A 19,565-nucleotide genomic window follows, 5' to 3' on the forward strand; every position below is an offset into this window, starting at 1 on the left:
TGCTTTTGCATGGTGAGTTTGGTCTGGTATATTGCTTCATTATACTTCTGCTCGCTTTAAAGTCGATTCTCCTGCATTTTGTCATCCTTGCACCCGTTTGAGTTTTGCTTGGTTTTCTTCTGATAATGATTGATGGGAAAAAAGAAATGAGTGAAGGAAAGAGATTACCAATAATTGATCTGTGAACTTCTCTTCTTCCTCTCCTTCAATCTGTTTGAAGCTTGAGTCATTTTTTTTTCTTTTCTGAACAGTGGAGAATGCTCCTTGATCAGAATCCGTTGAATAATGAAAAACTAAGCTATGATCACAATTCTGGGTTCTGACAAATACCTGAGTTTTCACTGTAAAAGTTGGGCTTCGTGGCACTGTTAGCTTTATTATGAGGAACTGCTAGAGCTGCAACATAAGCTTTTATCGAGAGAGTGGGAGGTGCTACAATTCTTTTAGCTAGAATTGACTACAATTTTCTTCAAAGTCATGATGTGTTTGTGCTATTGAGTATTTTGGGAGATCATAATGTTAGAATATAGTAAATTTTGAAGGAAAAAATTCTAGATATTAAATATTAAATTGTAACTCCTAAATCCGAATATGTACATGATTTAACATCTTTAGGGGAGAAATTTAACCAATTCGACTCACTCCAAAAGATTTGCCCTGAAAATCATGAAGATGTGTTACTGATTGGTTATAGCAACTCCGGTCACCGAAATAGACATGTTTGTGTTTTTTACTAGTAGATCCGTTTGAGAGTGTGGTGTTTTTTGACGATCTAAATAGGTGCGAGGCAATGTGTAAAACTGCTGAGGTAAGTTATAATATGTCTTTCTTAGTTGATAAAAAATATTCTCATCACCAATCAATGTTTAATCTATTTCCGCCCGGTTCAGGGCCTGGCCCTCCGACCTCGGCCACCCCCACCCCCCACCAAAATTGCAGAATATTGCAAGGGCTTTGTAAAAGAAGAAATTTTAAATGGCTGGTATGTGTTATTCTTTTATTCTATTTTAAATAAAAGATAATATTATTTATGACAATAAATCGCACCATTATATTCTCTGCGGATGCAATTCGTATTATGGCAACCTTTACGCAATCTATTTCCATTAAATCAGCATTAAACCTCGAATGATGAAGCCCTAAATTCTCTTCATGGACTCCGAAGCCACAATTCTATCAAGGTCATCTATCAGATTAATTAGAGCCACACAGCCCTAGCGATTGCGAATTTGCGACAAAACTTCCATGGACGCCCGTCGCGTTCCCCGTACTGTTCCCAAGGTGAGGCAGGTGGGGTTCTTCGCACCCAACGATCCGCCGGTGCAACCGATTCGGACTCAGTCCGGGCCGACGGGGTCTGGCTCACCTCCGCTGTCGGATTCTCCCGCCAGCAACTCTCTGTCACCAGTCATGATTCCGCCGCCGCGTCACCTCTCTGACAACCTTACTTCTCGCGTCACAGCCGCTGTTCCAGTGCCGGACTCGGCATACCGACGACCAAACGCAGGAGATAATATCCCCGTGGGAAGCTTCAACACCTCGGAGTCGCTGCTGCGCGACGAAGAGTTATCAGAGGATGCTGCCTCGACTCAAGGGCTTGGGTGGTTTAGCAGGAGTGATTCCACAAAATTAGCTTCGAGTTTCCCTGGCGGCGGCTTTGATTTGACGTCGCTGCAATCATCGTCGGAGGCATTGGCAGCTACAGCTACAGCTACAGCTACACCTGTTGAATTGAAGAAGCCTCCTGCAGCGCCAGGTACATGTTTGTTGATGTTTTGTGCATGTTTATACTCTTTTTTCATATAATGCGGCAATTGGTGGAGTTGAACTTGCGTCGGTTCAAGTAAAGGCTCTGTGCGAGCACTATAGCCACAATGTTAGTTAGAGAAACTTTTGTTTTTTTTAATCAGCTGTTAGAGCAATTCTGAATTTGACTGGAAGTCTGCGCTTCGCTTTCTCAGAGAAGTGGTTTGAAGAACTGTTATCCTCAATCCAGTGTGCTTCTAGTATTAGTTGGAGAATTCAACTTCCTTGTAATCAATGGAGATTCGGGATGTTGGAGGCTTAGGATTAGTGAGCAATTTCATATTTCTGCCTCTAAGGAGCATGACATCTTGAATGATTAGGTGTTTTACTGGGTTTGGCTTTTGACTGGTTATTATTGTGGTTGCCTAGTAGCTGTTTCCTTTTCCATTATGTTCGTCTTTGACAAGCTAATCATTGTGCTATGGATTATTGATCATTCATAGTCATCTTTTAGGGCCTATGTTTCTCTGTGATATTTTGCTTGCATAATTGGAGAGAAAAAAATCTTACTTGCAGAAAAAAGTGGAGGGGCTGTTGCTGGAGTGCAGGATGTGCTGACATCAAGTTCAAAGCCAGTGAAAGCTAAAACGACAAGAGCTGAGAGGCGTGCTTTGCAGGAGTCGCAACGAGCTGCAAAAGCTACAGGAAAAGGTTTGAGTGGATGATATTTATTCTTTCTGACTGCTTAAAAACAACCTCAAGTATTATATGAATATTGTTTGATCAGTCTGCTAAAATTTGAAATACCGCCCCTACCTCTGGTGCACAGATGTTTATGATATGGTCTAATTGTCTTCCACGAAAATTTCTTTCTTTAGAGAAGCTGCTTGCATCATTTTTAAAAATGAGTTGTGGTTTACCAGGCTTTTATTTTGTGTTCTAGGGCCTACAGTTGTGGTTTTAGGACTTTGCAAGCGTGTAACTTTTCTAAACACATTATGGTACACAGTTGATTCATCATCATCTACGTCATGCATTCTGAAAAAAATCATTGTCTGTCTTTATAATTTGGTTTTGTGGTTCACTGATATTATATATTGATTGGTGAAAATTTTTTGCTCCCTACCACTTCTTACCTCAAAAAAGCAGGGACACCTTTATTTTTCTAAGCTGGGCCACCGTTATTTTTAAGGCCAATTTACATTAAGCATGATGTTAACTTACTGAAAGAATCATATGTAAATACGTATGATGCATTTTATTTGTTATCGATGGCACATTTTGAATGTGTAAATATGGATGATGCATTATCATCTGCTTCTGTTCCTCATCAATGGTAATTTTGTAGTCGAGGGAAACAAATCTGCTGCTGTATCTAAGGCAGCTCCTTCTGGTAAAGCTGTGAAACAGCCACCCCAGAGGAAAGAGGGTCCTCCAGCTGCATCATCAGTTGCAGCTTCTGAGAAGAAAGGAGTTGATCGTCAACCTGAGAGGGAAAGAAAGAAAGATGTGCCTCCCCCACGGATGCAATTTGATGATAAGAATAGAGTGGAGAAGGCTAAAAGGCGTGCAGTGGTGAATCAAACGGAGGCGAGGAACCGAGTTGAATTGTTCCGGCATTTGCCGCAATATGAATGGGGAACACAACTTCCTGATCTTGAGTCCAAATTTTTCCAGCTTTACCCAATGCATCCAGCTGTTTACAAGGTAGTTTCATTTAGCTAATTTATTGTATTGAATATTGATCATTCTGACACATTTAACTTGATGCCATTAGAGTTATGTTTTGAAACATGAGCGTTCACCTGCGCCCTATTCAATAGGCTTATGTAATGTGGTTGGGTGGAATCAACCTAGTATTTTTCACATTTGAATGACCATTTTGAGGGTACAATGCTTATGCATTTGTTAATTGACTCTTTCAACCTTCGTTTAAGGGGACAAAAACTCTATTCCAATAATAGATTTTTTAGCAGATTACAGTTTTAGTTTTTTTAAAAAATTGGTTAAACTGGTTTAACAAAAACAACATGAACGATGTGCCTTGTTCTCTGATTTGGTTAAAACGTTTCTAGGCATTCCTTTTTTCTTAGACTGCCAATAAATAATACTACACAATTAATGGGAGGCATACGTGATAAAAAATATTATATTGAAAAGTATGGTAAAAAATTACTAAAATGAATAATTATATATTTTTAAATTTTTTTAATGCATTGTAATTTGTTGTATAAGCAAGGGGGAGTCGTACCTTTTAACGACCAATTCCGATTGCTCTGAAGTCTGAAAATGAGGGGGTACTATAGTCATCTGAAGAATATTCTTGTTTCATTTCACCATGCATTCTCATTTTGCATGCCAAACATATGTTATCTGGGCTCTAGCTATTAAAGTGAAACAAAAGAAGATTATCGCATTATCTTTCAATCCTTCCTATGAGCTAAATGGGAATTTAATTTATTTCCTTTTTACTGATGTTTTACAAACTTTTCAGGTTGGATTACAATTTTTGGCTGGAGATATATCTGGGGGTAATGCCCGTTGTATTGCAATGCTTCAGGCATTTCAAGAAGCCCTTAGGGACTACTCTACCCCAACTGAAAAGACTCTTATTAGAGATTTAACTGCAAAAATCAGTAGTTATGTTTCATTTTTGATTGAATGCCGGCCGCTTTCTATGAGCATGGGAAATGCAATCAGGTTTCTAAAGAGCCGAATTGCCAAGCTACCTTTAGACCTTGCTGAATCAGAAGCAAAAGCAGCCCTTTGTTCTGAGATTGATCACTTCATCAACGAGAAGATGGTACTTGCTGACAAGGTCATAGTTAGACACGCCGTTACAAAAATAAGGGATGGGGATGTGCTCCTGACCTATGGATCATCTTGTGTCGTGGAAATGATTCTATTATATGCCCATGAACTTGGGAAACAGTTCCATGTTGTTGTAGTAGACTCACATCCAAAGCTTGAAGGCCAAGCGTTGCTTCGTAGGTTGATTTCAAAGGGCCTGAGTTGTACCTATACTCACATTAATGCTGTTTCTTACATTATGCATGAGGTGACCCGTGTTTTTCTAGGTGCATCCTCTGTTTTGTCTAATGGTACTGTATATTCAAGGATCGGAACTTCATGTGTTGCCATGGTCGCTCATGCATTCCATGTTCCGGTCTTGATTTGCTGTGAAGCATATAAATTTCACGAAAGGGTACTGCTTGATTCTATATGTTCAAATGAGCTAGGTATGCCTCTTTTTTAACCTCTATGTAAACAGATGTCGATTTTCATTCTGAATCCACAAGCTTTTGTTTGACCACCCATCAAATTGTCTGGTAGGTGACCCAGATGCAATTGCAAAGATACATGGGAGAACTGATGTGAATTACCTTGATGATTTGTCCAATACGGAGAATCTTCAACTTCTTAATTTATTGTAAGTTTCAGATAATTTATGATTGAAAGGTAAATGAAAGTGGTATAATTTCTTAATGATTAACTTTTCAGGTATGATGCCAGTCCTTCAGATTATATCTCTCTTATCATCACGGATTATGGCATGGTAGGTCATTATGTGAAAACCTTGAGAATTCCTTGTCTTGTGCATGTAAGCATGGTAGCCGCTAGGGTTTGTTGATTATACTTTGTATATTGCGTTGCAGATTCTCTCTCCATTAATATTTGCCAAGAAATTGTTTTTGATAGTGTAAGCATTTCCTAAATTGATAAACCTACATGAGGGATACCAATTATATTGTGCTACCCTGACTGTGATTCCAATAGAGTGGCATTACTCATGCATTTGTGTTAGCCTGAGGGACATAAGATACTTGATCGGGTTCATACAGCATAACAAAATTCTAACCTTGAGATGGTCTACTTTGTAATTGAACATCTTCAAATAAGTTCTGAATACAATTGAGAGGCATGGTTCTATTTTGCAATGGGAAAGAAGTTATAAATACAATTGGGGGGCCCGAGCATAGGTTCTATTTTGCATTGGGACATCTTCAAACAAGTTTGGAATACAATTTTGAAGCTTGGTTCTATGCTGTATGTATAAAATTTTGGTAGAAACTTCAACTCCGTTCACGTTTTCTTATTTGTTATTGAATTGCCGGTTTTTTAAGTTCTTGAAAGTGACTGCTAGTTGAACTTGTCAGCTATGGGTAAGCTGATGAGCATTTGCTAATGCTGCAAAATCGTCCATAGATTTTGTGGTATTAACCTGTAAAATCTAATTCTATTCGTATTTTTTTTATGATGGAACTATGGCTTCCTATGTTATTCAGTAGCTGATTAATGATGTCTGGCATTGATTGTTATAGCTGGCCTGTTTTCTTTCATAAGCTTCCTTATTCAACTTTTATGATTTTTTTTTTGTAGATCCCACCTACAAGCGTGCCTGTCATTGTCCGTGAATATAACAGGGAGCACCTGTGGATGTAGAAATCTAACAATTTTCCTCTGCATCCTTTTGTTCTTGTGAAATCCAAGCTTACATGCCAGGAAGGTTTGGGCTCATGGGAGAATAAACTATAAAGCATTATAGTTTTTTTTTTTACTCAGAACTGGTTGATCATTTTTGGCTGCTATAGCTTTTTTACCTACAATTTTTTTGACTCACCTAGCAGTTCTTACTGTATACGATTTTGCAGTTGATTTCATAGAATTTCTATAATTGCATAATTTATTCCTTGTATATACTTGGATTTTCTGGTGTGCAAGCTGCTTCAAGCTTCTTATTGGAATATTAACTAGAATTTTATTTTATCTTCTAATAAAATGTTGATCAGATTTATCCATTCTATTGTGTTGTCTTCTAAATGCGTTATCTGGCTATTGCATGGGAGCTTATTGGAGATTGGTTCCGTGCAGGCCAACACATTGGCTTGTCTGGATCCAATAAACTGAAGGGGGAGGGGAGAAATTGTTTCGCTGCTCGAGAAATATAGGGTTTTTTTTTTTTTTTTTGGCCTCTGTATGGCGGAGTATAGGGTTACAGAGTCTTTATAATTACCTGATCATTCCAAGAAGAATCCAGAGCACAACTTAACGGCTTTATGGTATTAGCAAGAATTGACCAACATCATTCAACGAAAAGACTTTTTTTGTGGAAAACCAGAAGTCGCAATGGGATAAGGGACTTCAATTCCGGACTCCAATTTCGGTTCTAATTATCCTCAAAATCATGTTAAATCATGAATTAAAATGTGTGATTAAGTATTTTGATGTTCATAATGTTATACTATAAGAGTAGTTGATTTCGGGAAAAAAAATTCTAAATACTAAATTCTAAACCTTAAACCTTAATTTCTAAACCCCAAATATTAAAATTAAGTTCTAAACCCTAAATCCTAAATTATAAACCCTAAACATTAATTTCTAACTCCTAAACTCTAATATTATGTCATTTTCAAAAACAAAAATCATGATGTAACATGACTTTCGGGGAGAATTAGAACTGAAATTGGAGCCATGAATTGAAGCCCCTCTCATCCCACTTGCAATAGAGTATAACAAACATGCTTACTCGTTCTTTTGCCGGAATATACCATGGTTAGCTTTATAGCATCCGCGTCTGGATAAGAGGGATATTATCTCAAAAGGAATAATAGCTGACGATCCCTCCAAGCGCCGGCATACCAATCAAATTGTTTTGGCTACTTGGTAATGGCCAATCTCCAACCTCATGCCTGCCATCATCTGTCTCAATAGCTTATTAGTCATACTGTATATTGAAAGTTAGAACATCGAGAAAAGTTGGCAATACAATGATGAAAATCAAGCTCCACTAAATGCATATATGATGAACAAAGCAAGGGGAGGAAACTCTCTATCCATGGACAGTTCTCTACAAGCCAAATGTACCAACCATGAAATTTTAGTCATGGCATCTCCACTTCATTGCAGCACCTGATGGGTAGACGAGGTCAGGAAAATCAAATGATAGCCTAGACCAAAAATAAAAATTGAAGGTAGGGAATTCAACGAACCTTCCCGTATTTAGTTGAGAGCTGATATGCTTGGTCATAAACCTCTCCGGTTAGCATTCTCACAGTTCTGAACTGTACATCAATAAATATTTTCTCCTGCTTCCTACATACAACAATGAGAAGGAAAAGCCCTAAGCTTCCAATGACTAAATTACAGTTTCCTCGACTCATTCTGCAACATATTTCTATCATCATTTGTGTTTCTTATCAAAACCAGTGGCAATATTATCTGCTGCTGCAGCCGCCGCCAGTTCCATCAACCTCTCGTAGTCTATCTCAGTTGATTTATACTTCAATTTGAAGCCAACTTGTGTCCACGATCTAATACAAAGGATGGCTTGTGTGCTATCATGTGGAATACATAACCGTTGCTTATCTATTTCATCACCTTTACCACAGAAAAGTCCTTCCGGTGCTACTGAAATAGGCTGCACAGCCAGAAAATCCCGAGCCATTACAGAGAGCCGAGGGTAGCGTGTACTGTTGATTTTCCACCACTCCAGAACATCTGTTGGTATAGGAGCAAGAGGTTCTGATAGATACTGAGTGAGCTCGTCGGTGGCATTGTTCATGCTTGGCCTTCGCTTCTTTCGAGCAATTTCCTCTGCAAAAGAAACACTCCCTCCATCTCCAATCTCTTGAGCACCATAAACTGTCACATTTGAGAAGTGGCTGGTAGAGTAATTTCTCATGAAGTGGGTCCTTGCTTCCTCAAGATGATTTTCTTTGTTGAGACTCTCAGGGATAAGCTCACTTTTGATTCTGGGATCGAGAATTGCTGTCATGTATGTGAATATGTTAGAAACCTGGTTGCCATAATTCCTGGCCTTCTTAGCCATGTCTTCAGCAGCATTTTTTAGCCAGTCTGGACTATGACGGGACTCTCTGCAGATAGTGATTGTTTCAGAAATGTGATCCATAAAAAAGAGAACCAGCCCAATTGTGGGCACCTTATTTGTGCAGATGTTGTTTGTGGTTTTGTAGAAGGGCTCTAAGTATCCTTGTATGATCATAACTGCATTTTTCTCCGCAGAGTTTAGCAGTAGCCTACTGCCTAGTGTTTCCTTGTACTTCCTGATAACTGCATCCATTGACTTTTCTGCCTGCATCACAAATTAATTTACTCAATTTTTACTTTCAGTGGCCATGCATGAGAATGAATGCGAAAATTGGTGGGTGAAGCTTCGACTCAATCTGAATGAGAGGGGGATGGAGGGTTGAGGGAGGGGGGGCAGGGGAATGCATGAATAAGATCTAGTGACTCATGCGCTATACATAGTAGGTGCAAACACACAACCACCACAGAAACAGACAAGCGCACACCGCACACACAAATACAGATATACATGCTCACATATACAGGCATTGTATGCTTAGGGAAATCAATTTACTCACTTTCTAATAAAAATAAACAAAACATGAAATGATTTCGATATGTTTTTAGAATCATATTAACTCCTCTCCTCTGTTTGTCATGGAATTCATCTACAGTTGATGTCATACTGAACTTCCAATTAATATCTTTCCACAATCTGTATTAACTTATGAATCACGACAAAAATTGCCCAAATTTATGGCAGTAAGAATTGGAAGAGTACGTATCAGTCTAAGAAATCAAAAATAACTGGTAGATATTAGCCTTTCTAGCCTTCACCAATCAATTTTTTTCTAGGATATTCACTGCGACAACCATTTGTTTGCTTAAGAACAACACACGCACCACTCAATCTAAGCCACCAGGAACAGACATTTGATGATGCTTTGAGCAAAATGCCACCTCAATTTTTGATGCGCCCGACGAGAAGATAGCAAGGGGTGCTGCAAACTTTCTTTACTACAACAAGAGTGACTGTCGCTAAAAACTCGGGCATGCAACTTGATGCAAGAAGAGCACATAAGAAAAGATAGAGCGAAGTGTCAAGAGAGTACTTTTTTCATATCCTAAGAAGAGCATATAAGAAAACATACCTTGCGTGCAATGTCAAGCATCATGTAATTGCCGCTCCAGCGTGCCGAAGTGTCAAGAGGAAATTCCCAACTACCTTCTTGATAAGCTGTTGCAAACTGAATAAAATCCTCTGAGATCTCCCCAGATGCATTTAATTCTAAAGCAAACTCCCTGATCTTGGATATGACTGGTTTGGTTGTTCTTAATCCATCATCAATAATCATGTTCAGCGTATGTGCAGCACAAGGGATATAACAGAATGGGGCCACTTTCTGAGCATCCAAAGCCTCTTTTAGAGTATGGCAAGCATGAATAGCACTTTGGCTGTTGTCATGGGTACAAGAAAGGACTCTATTCTCAATGTTATACATCTTGAGAACCTTTATCAGGCAGTGGTATATCTCATTACCACCAGAAGGGTATGATATGCGACATACATCAAGAAGAACCTTTTGGAATGCCCAGTTTTCATCAATCCATTGGCATGTGACACTCATGAAACAAATTTGTTCATATGAAGTCCAAAAGTCAAGGGTTATTGAAACCATAGAACAAACCTGTTCCAAACACGCCCTCACATCGTCCTGCATGCACCTGAAAACTTCACATAAGACTGCTTTGTACTTCTCACCTGGCCAAAGGTGGATTGCAGGATTGAGAAACTTAAACGAGTTCACCAGCCATTTTTCTTCCAAGGTTGAAGGAGGAAGAGAAGCTAAAATAAGCCATTTAATGAGCAGCCAATTCAGATGATCATAATCAACCTGAGGTCCTTTCCCTTGTGGTTGAGATTTCTTGATTACAACAGGGGTGGATTGTGGTGCTGAGCTACTGGGGACAACATCTCCTGACTTATCATATCCTTGATGCCTGTTACTTAGGTGCCTCCCCAAATTACCTTCCACAACATAGGGAAATCATTGTTATAGATATACGGGCTTTAAAGACATTGGTAGCCGAGGTATTAAGCTCCTGTCCACTCTAATCTTGTGAATCGTCAAAGTTTATACAGATGAAAATGAAATGGTTAGAAAGGAAAAAAGCTAATTTGCATGATCTACTCTGGAATATAGCCTTTTAGACATAAATGTCAAGTGTATGTGGAGTTGAGTGAACCTCGTACCACTCTTTCAAAGCCCCCTCAAGAGCACATGGTTTCGTTTGCAGTTTACCCCTCCAAGGTCTAAGCTTGAGTCAGAGCCAGTGTGGGAAGAGAGAGAGAGAGAGATAGATAGATACAGAGAGAGGGAGGGAGGGAGGGAGAAAATAAAACTCAAACTCTCACAAAACTCATAATGTGTATGGCAGCAGGTTTGTCCCATAGTACAACAAAGATTTCAAAAGGGAGGGGAAACAAAGACCAGAAGCAGATTATTACCTGTAGCAGTAGCAATTGAATAACTCTGTCCACAAAACTTGCATCTCCTACTTTTCCCATCAGGAGCTGTCTCAAAAAACTTGAGATAGACAGATGTCATAGTTTTCTTTCTTGTTTTGACTGAAGGAGTAACATTCCCCTTTTCCGAGGAACCAAGTCCAATATCAATGGGATCAATGTTTGGAATGAGCGCCATATCCATCATGGATTTTGTTTCCATATCTACACAAAGAAGCACAATTAGAGAAGAATAGAGTTTTATGGCATACAACCCCTCAAATTGTAAACCTTTGTTCCACACTTAAATGGAAGTATATAGCTACAATGTTCCAGAAACAGTTTGGTAAACGAAACTTGAATCCTTCAATGCAAGCATGTAATGAAAAGCCATAAAGAATACTATACAAAAAATGCATTTCAACACAAACTCACTGGAGCTGAGACTACTGATTTGAAAATTTTTAAACACCAATGATCAAAATGTAAGACAAAACCAGCAACATCAACAATCCATACTTCTCATACAAGATCTTTTTTTCAATCAGACCCTTCAAATATGTTCCAGCGAGCTGTTGTAGTGTAACACCAGTGACAACTGTTTGCAAAAAGATAATGTTATGGTAGTAGTTGTGACGAAGGCCTAAAGGGCACTATTCTTTTGCAACTAAAAGAGATAGAAAATCCCGCATGAAGACATCGCCACAATGCAAGCTTAGCAGTAAGAGTCAGAAATATTTTTCACCTTACTTTTCTTATACAATCCAACACCATCATATTTGACCTCTGCTCCTATTATATGGATATAGCAACAAAGAAGACACACACATGTTTGAAATTATGAATTTCACATCAGAAAACAACCAAAAGAAACATAACCATCCACTATGGTGCAAACAATGCAGAGGTAAAGGTGAAACAACACAGCCCTATTCATCTAAAGAAAGGCAAACAACTCAGTGCATGTAACCAGGAGAAAAGAAAAAATTCATAAGTACAACCTAAGCAAAGTCATGAAGCTGGCTGACTACACTTTAAATATGTTCAATTATTTGAATTTTGAACTCAGCACTTGCCTTGTCAACATCCACGTATAACATCAAACATAAATGATGATTAAAGCAAAAGCGCATGCATATGGTATATGTACCTTTGTAAGTTTTATAAGTGGTGTTCACATTCCAGTCCATTTCGTTCTCAGTTTTCTCAGTAACTGTAACTGTCTGAAAAGTTCCACACAAATAGTTAGAAACCACATCACCTCAGACAGCAAGTATTCAACATAGGGAGAAGGAAAAAATAATTTTAAAAAAAAAAATAGATTATTAGATGAGTTCATCAAGTTTTCATGCGAAACAAATATTTAGAGTGTTTCTGGATTGAGGGATTTGGGGGGAAAGGAAGGGAAGAAAAGGGAACGGGAGAGAAGGAAAGGTATAATATTTTTCCCTCTCATGTTATAGATGAAAAAGAAAAGAAAGAAAATTGGTTCAATTTACTAATTTATCCTTATTTGTATGTTAAAGTATTATATACAATGATAAAATAGGCTTTTAACTTATAAATAACTTAATTAGCCATCCCTTCCCAACAAATGACCCCATTTTTGGGAGGAATTTTGACAAAAATTTAATGAAATATTTCCCAATTCTCTTCAAATCCCTCTCCTTAATTTTTCATAAACTATCCAAACAAAGGAATTCAAAAGAAACTCCCTTCCCTTTCTCTTCCCTCCCCTCCAAATCCCTCAATCCAAACACTCTTAATGTTTCTAACAAAAGCCCATCGAACTATTTATCCTATTCTTGCCAGATCCCTGAATCCAGTATTAACCAGAATCAAGCTTAAAACAAACTTTTGAAGGATAAAAACACCATATTACAATTTACAAACATGATTATAGAAAGAATAAATAAAGTAATCCGAGTCCGGGAGCTAAACACCTAAAATTAACAATTCAACTAATAACGTCATAGATTTAACTCGTCAAACAAAATTCGAAGCTGTAATTTGTTACCCCAAAGTTCATGAGAAATGAAAGAAGCAGAGGCGCGAGCACCGAATCACTGATCCTTGTCAATTTAGTTTCAATTTCGAACTATAACCTGGACAACAACAAAAATGCAAGTAAATTACAAATTTTGAGACGGAAAAGGAGAGAGTCACAGAGAGAGAAAGGAGAGCTAGTGATAATCAGTAACCTCAACATAGGTTTGATCGGCGATGATTGGAGTCTTGAACATCAACAAAGGGAAGAGAACACTGAAGAAGCAAAGAGACTGAAAGAAAATGAAAGCGCGCGAGAAAGACTGGAGGGAGAGATGGAAGCCAGATGCAGAGAGAGGGCTTAAAATGGAAAGATTGGCTATGGATCTAAGCCGGATCTGAGCCGTGACCAGAAGACAGAGAAACAAAGACACACAAATACTACCATTTAAGATTTTTTTAAAAAATAATAAATAAAAAGTTGTCGACTTCTCTTTGTGCAGCTACGCCGGTTAGTTAGTGAAAGATGACGTAACGGCGGCGGCTTACTTTTTCGCGTCTAAAAAGATCTGTGTATGCGAGTCAGTGGCTCGGCTGGGTTGGGCAACTCGGTTTCGTATCGGAGTACCAAGCCAAGCTGTCTTTTTGTCTCTTCTTTTTTTTTATAGTTTTTAGTATTAATGAGTAAAAAAACCCATATAAGCCGTAAGGTGTTTTTATAAGCCCGCAAGAGTCGGACGCAGCCAGCTAAAAACATTCAAATTAGTTTATAGGAGTTAATATCACTTTTCTACACCGAAAGATAATTAATTAGTGTTTCAACTTACATACCGTTGTTTAAAATATTTCAATTTGTTGAGTTCAAACTTCAAATCGACAATCCAAGAAAAACGAAGTTTGAGATATTTTAATTTTTTAATACCTATCTTTTTTCTAAAAAAAATTTTAAAAAATCATACACACGGGTTTTCATAAATTTGCATGACAAAAATAATCTAATAGATTATTGTGGAAGCATAATAAAATTATATAATACACAAATCGAGATAGTGAATGCGAGACAAATTCAAAGACAATTCTCTCTCAAAAAAAACTTAGCTGCCTCTCTCTCTCTTTTATCTCGCACATAAAAAAAAATCTCAGGGGAAGGCGAGGAGGAAGGTGTCGAGCCTTTCTTGCCTTAATTCCTCCTCCTTAGTAATAGCAAATCTACTATAATATCTTTGTATTTGTGTTGAATAAGGTTTTGATTCAGGTCTTTTTCACAAAACTAGATCTCATACATATGTCAAGACTTCTTGATTATTAGTTATTTCTTATGTGTTCCGACAACAAATATTTGGTGCATAGTGATGGGGTTCTTAGACATGATGAAAAGGGGGAGCAAATATTCTTATTACAGAACTAACTATTGTTTTTTGCCTTTTCTTTTTTTGTTTGCTTAATATGCTCAGGTATATCATGGTATAGTTTGGTTTAATCCGATGTTTGTAATTTCCTTGTGTGATCTAATGTCGTCCGGTGTTTATAAATTCCACGACTATTTTATGGGGCTAAGTTGAACATTTGCTATCATGAAATGAAATGTTGAGTTGTTACTCCAATTACCACAAACATGTGTAGAAGCAGCTAATTGCCCTTCTAATATAGACATCACTGCAGTTACTGTGTCATCCAGTCAAACAAAACAAACCATGTTAGGCTGGAAAAACAAACAAAAACAAACAAGCTGCAAGATGACCAACAGGAGGGGCCAGTGTTGTATTGAAAACCACTGCTGCAGAAACAGTTCAAAGATACTCCTAATAGGCAACTAATCAGTAATTTCCATTGGTTTATTGGTCAAACAAATGTCAGTGTAATTCCCCAGCATTTCCTGCTTCCATAACATCAATGCTACATCAAATACAGAAACAAAATGCAGACTTGGAAAGATTCAAAATAATTACAAATTTGAGAATAAAGTTCTTTTTGAATGTCGAGTAAACCCTGAGAAATTCATCCTTCCATCTGATCTAGTAATAGCCAACGCCCTTAAATTCTGATGAACGTGATTGATTGTCATCCTCAGCACCTTTGCCGAGAAACACAAGACGACCTACATAAATTTTGAGACATTAAATCTAAAGATGGCAGTGACCATAATCAAAATATGCATATACATAATTCTATATCAATAGCATGCCTACATCAAAAGGGACAGCGGCATAATTTTCGCTGTCTGTCCTTCCACAACAGTAGACTCCCTCTCTCTCACTCACATGCACAATTTTTTTTTTTTCAGATAAGTAAATAGAGAGAGGAAGAGATTCCATATGCCCACGGCCAATCAAGGAGATTTTCTAACTTGCAAAATTAATTAGATGGATTGAAGCTTGTCAAATGTACCATTTTGACGTATTGCAATCTCTCTTATCCGTCGAACAAGACCAGTAATTGGATCGGTGAAGATTTTGGTCTCCAGGTTTCCCTCCAAATATATAATTGAACTGCAACAAACCAAAATAGAAGACATTAAGAGATTTCACAAATGCAAGTTACAGGGGACATAGAGTCAAGCACAGCAATCCTTTCCAGACTATAATAATCAAAAGTGGCAGTGAAAATCATACTTTTATGGCAACAAGAAAATCATTGAGGTATGCCACAACAAGAAGGTTGAAAATACAAGGAGGAAAATGAAACTACCAAGAAGAAACTATGAGTCACACAGACAACTCAAGTTGTAAAAGTTAAGTAAATCAGACAGGCACATATTTGTTTGTGACATTTCTAATTATGCTACAAATAATTTACAACGACAGAAAGAGAGATAAATACACCAATAACTAAGCAAGATTGGATGAAGATTGAAAAAGTTTCATGGTAACAAAGGAGAAACTTGTCTAGTTGAGTAAGTATCCTCTCATTGAACATTCGACATGAGAAAATTAACAAAACATATACAAGCAATCTGAACTAATCTTGAATACTACAACAACCACTAGCCTCCCTCATATCTAGCACAAATCTTAACCTGACATTAAATACCTCTTGGCCCTTCGCTATATACTCTCAAGTCCAAGTTTTATATTTCACAAATCATGATCCCTAAGAATGTAAAAGGATTGAGCTAGACAAGGACTAAGAATGCTGAAACAGAAGGATATTCCGTTCAAAAAATTAAAATAAGAGAATATTTTAAAAAAATAGCAAGTGGTAACAGACATAAAACTCCACAACTTTTAATGCTTAAACCCTCACATCAGTTACAATGTGGAGCCATGAGCTCTGAGCCATCCTTCCAAACCAAACAGACATGTAAAATTGAAATGTCCAAGTATACAGTCATAAATTACACTTTTCACACTATAAAAATCTAAGAAACAACATTATAGATAGGTCGAAAAGCAAGAAAATATTCACTTAGATCTGCTTCAACACTCGTAATTGATCCCATGATTATAAATACTGTGTTACGTATGATAAATTTTCATGAAGTTTACTGCTAATAACAGAAAAAGGGGCTCTCACAGTAAAACCTCACCCAGGTAGAGCATGCTTCACGGCAATATCCCCCAGCCTTTCTGGATATACTGAAACCCTATGCCACTGAACAGCACATCGATTTGCATAATCCCTCGGATCCTCGTTCTCCAATGGCCTGCGATTATTGCGAATTCCACCAGTTCCAACTGAAAACAGAGCGACTGACCTCCCACTGCGCAGCTTCTTCTTTATCGGACTCTGCCCCACTTGCCCCACAATAATCGCCTAAAACCGCACGGAAAATAAACTGATCAACCAAAGCCCATCAAAATCATCAATAATAAGTTAATAACCAATTCATAGCAAAATTAAGGTTCGGGTAAAGTTCAATGACGAAGATTAACAGACAGCACGGCGAATATTCAACATCAGCAAAACCCCAATAAAGCAAGTGAAGAACCAGGAAAACCCCAAAAAAGTTGACAATGGAGTGAGTGAATGCACCTTGTAAATACCCACGTCAAGACCGTTCTCAAGTGGTCGATCATAAATCTCCCGTTTTCCACCCGATCCCTCAGGTGATGATGCTGACGATGATGGTGGTGGCTGTTGGGATGCGTCAGGAACTGCGTCGTTGTCCAAGTCCAAGCCCGGCTTGTCATGGTCGGAGTCCTCGTGAGACGAAAGGCTGGTGGAGAAAGGCATAGAAATCTGAGAAATTTTAGGGCTTGTGGAGAAAAGATAGCGACAGAGTCGGGTACCAACCAAACCTGCCATTGTTTTGAAAAATGAATGATTTGGTTCTCTGTGACTCTGGTGATTTAGGGTTTTAGAGCCTTAAACCCTAGTGGCTGGCTAAAAGGAAATGGGACGATGTTTTTTTGAACAGGTTTTGTGTTTGCCTTCTTAAAATACTAAAATTATTGCTTAATTAACAAAATACTCTTTTTTATTTTTTTAATAACAATACCATATTAAAATTGATTTTTTAAACCAAGAACAACACACGGGTTTACCATTTGTACATACAATATGAGTTTAGACTCGAGCCATTAGGATAAAGGATTGGGGGTCGATCGAGTGTTGAAAACACTGGACCCATCCGATGTACCAAAAAATTTTATATTTTTTTAGAAAAATCATAAATGTGTAGTATTTAGCATGACGAAACCAACGGTAAATTTTTTTGTTTCAAACAAAAATCAAATTCATCACGATCGAATATTGAATGTTTTGAGTTTATATCCGACGATTTAGAATTGTCATGTATTTTTCATGTTGATTTTTAATTTTTGTTTCGAACAAAAAATATACCATTAGATTCGTCATGCTAAATACTACACATTTATGATTTTTTAAAATTTTGGGTCTACTGTTTTTGAACACTAGACCTACTCCAATGATAAATTGGGCCAAAAATTAATGCATGATTACAAGAATATTGCCTCCAATGGCAATCAAACTTGATACCTCCCGAATCCATAGATTGTAGCCCGAAAAAGATTTAACAACTTACAATTAGGGTATCAACCTAAGTGTTTCATTAAATTTGATTCTCTAATCTCACAAACACAACTTTGACCCATGAAGGTGTCCCCAGGACTAAAAGCGATTGTAATTATATCTGTATAAGGTGCCTAATTGTAATTAACTTTGCCTTACCTGATAAATTTTTTTAAAATTTATTTGCCTTACTCCATTATGGGCTGGAAGTTTGGAGCCCAATAGCCCATGAAGTGACCCATTATGGCCTAGCTCGTTAATAGCTATACAAATATAGATATGGTATAAATATATAGCTAGGCATGTTCATGTTTGAGGGAAAATTAAGTAATTGACTTTACTAAATATAAATATGTTTTATTTAATTTAGTGTACAGCAAACCATATCTGAGTAGAATCTTGATCCATCATCATGTGCTGTTCCGGCTAAGTAGCCTGCACCGCACACTAAATTACTTATTTCTTGACTCCCAACAATTCAGGAAAAATTAAGCAATTAGGTTATAGCTTCCATCACTTGACTTTCAAGCTAGGACTAGGGGGTTTCACATGAGATGAGATCTCCTTCATTATATTTACATTAAATCCTAATATTTTAATGTACTCATAAAAAATTCCACATTAATAAAACTAACCGATTGGTTGATGAGGATTATTTGCACCCTCTACTTAACTAAGCACATCTCATTCTAATAAATACACTAAACGATCATTACAGATGTTCGATCGACCTGTTTATCAAATTCAAAAAATTATGTGGATACTAATAAATAAGACTAAATGGTTATCACAGATCGATCGAACATCTGTGATAACCATTTAGTCTTATTTATTAGTATCCGCATTTTTTTTTAATTTGATAAATAGATCGATCAAACATCTGTGATGATCGTTTAGTGTATTTATTAGTTACCTTGCAACCCATCTTCTCCACCTTCACCTTCCTCTCCACCTTCACCTTCCAAAGCCGGCCCCACACTCCATTCCCCAACTTTCGAGCCGACAAATTCCCCTCCACCTTCATCATGTCATCATTGCTTGCTCCTAGGGTTTCTAATCAGTGCATCTTCTTTTACATGACGAGGTGACTCATCAGGCTCAATAGAGACGGGAATCATGGCGGGTTCTGGCTCATGAGTTGATGACTTCTTCATATCTTCATATTTAGAGAGGACTTTCTGGATCTCATCATTATTCCGGCGAAGGCTCCGTCGAAGACGTTGTGGAGAGTGAGGGTATGGCATTGTAAGGGAAGATGGAGAGTGAAGGGAAGAAGGAGAAAGAAGGGATGGAGGGAAATGATATGTGGTAGAGTCAGCTCGGGTGTTATTAGATTGAGGTTTTTTTTGTGATTTTGGAGTGTATTTAGTTAACTTTGTGGTGCAAATGGTCCACATCACATTGTTATGCAAATGGTAATGGGAATCTAATTACTAATTAAATCATTTTATGGTATTACGATTACAAATTAAGTAATCGTATGCATTTTGTTTGGATGACAAATTTGTATGGATTAAGAAATAAGTAATCGTAGAGGAGATAATTAGCT

At 37.6% G+C, this 19,565-nt stretch overlaps 3 protein-coding genes across 4 annotated transcripts; 1 reads left to right on the forward strand and 2 right to left on the reverse strand.

Moving 5' to 3' along the window:
* The first annotated feature begins 1,057 nt into the window (after window positions 1-1,057).
* LOC119980990 (probable translation initiation factor eIF-2B subunit delta) lies at window positions 1,058-6,276 on the forward strand. The gene is made up of 7 exons (XM_038823914.1): window positions 1,058-1,756; window positions 2,323-2,457; window positions 3,095-3,453; window positions 4,241-4,985; window positions 5,080-5,176; window positions 5,248-5,302; window positions 6,127-6,276. The coding sequence occupies exons 1-7, from the start codon at window positions 1,246-1,248 to the stop codon at window positions 6,187-6,189; spliced, it is 1,965 nt and encodes a 654-aa protein (XP_038679842.1). The 5' UTR covers window positions 1,058-1,245; the 3' UTR covers window positions 6,190-6,276.
* Window positions 6,277-7,433: 1,157 nt separating this feature from the next.
* LOC119981145 (zinc finger BED domain-containing protein DAYSLEEPER-like) lies at window positions 7,434-13,483 on the reverse strand. 2 transcript variants are annotated; one of them, XM_038824185.1, is made up of 7 exons: window positions 13,266-13,483; window positions 13,077-13,164; window positions 12,210-12,282; window positions 11,063-11,284; window positions 9,705-10,582; window positions 7,737-8,839; window positions 7,434-7,656 (listed from the first exon to the last, which is right to left on the reverse strand). In XM_038824185.1, the coding sequence occupies exons 2-6, from the start codon at window positions 13,086-13,088 to the stop codon at window positions 7,928-7,930; spliced, it is 2,097 nt and encodes a 698-aa protein (XP_038680113.1). In that variant the 5' UTR covers window positions 13,089-13,164; window positions 13,266-13,483; the 3' UTR covers window positions 7,434-7,656; window positions 7,737-7,927. The 2 variants fall into 2 exon arrangements, with proteins under 2 accessions (XP_038680113.1, XP_038680112.1); XM_038824184.1 differs by having other exon boundaries at window positions 13,261-13,483.
* A 1,340-nt stretch (window positions 13,484-14,823) lies between these two features.
* On the reverse strand, window positions 14,824-17,393 carry LOC119980593 (single-stranded DNA-binding protein, mitochondrial-like). The gene is made up of 4 exons (XM_038823360.1): window positions 17,018-17,393; window positions 16,572-16,798; window positions 15,434-15,534; window positions 14,824-15,143 (listed from the first exon to the last, which is right to left on the reverse strand). The coding sequence occupies exons 1-4, from the start codon at window positions 17,288-17,290 to the stop codon at window positions 15,061-15,063; spliced, it is 684 nt and encodes a 227-aa protein (XP_038679288.1). The 5' UTR covers window positions 17,291-17,393; the 3' UTR covers window positions 14,824-15,060.
* Between the last annotated feature and the right edge of the window lie 2,172 nt (window positions 17,394-19,565).

Source organism: Tripterygium wilfordii, chromosome 16 (genome assembly GCF_013401445.1).
Source record: "Tripterygium wilfordii isolate XIE 37 chromosome 16, ASM1340144v1, whole genome shotgun sequence".
Taxonomy (NCBI): Eukaryota; Viridiplantae; Streptophyta; class Magnoliopsida; order Celastrales; family Celastraceae; genus Tripterygium; species Tripterygium wilfordii.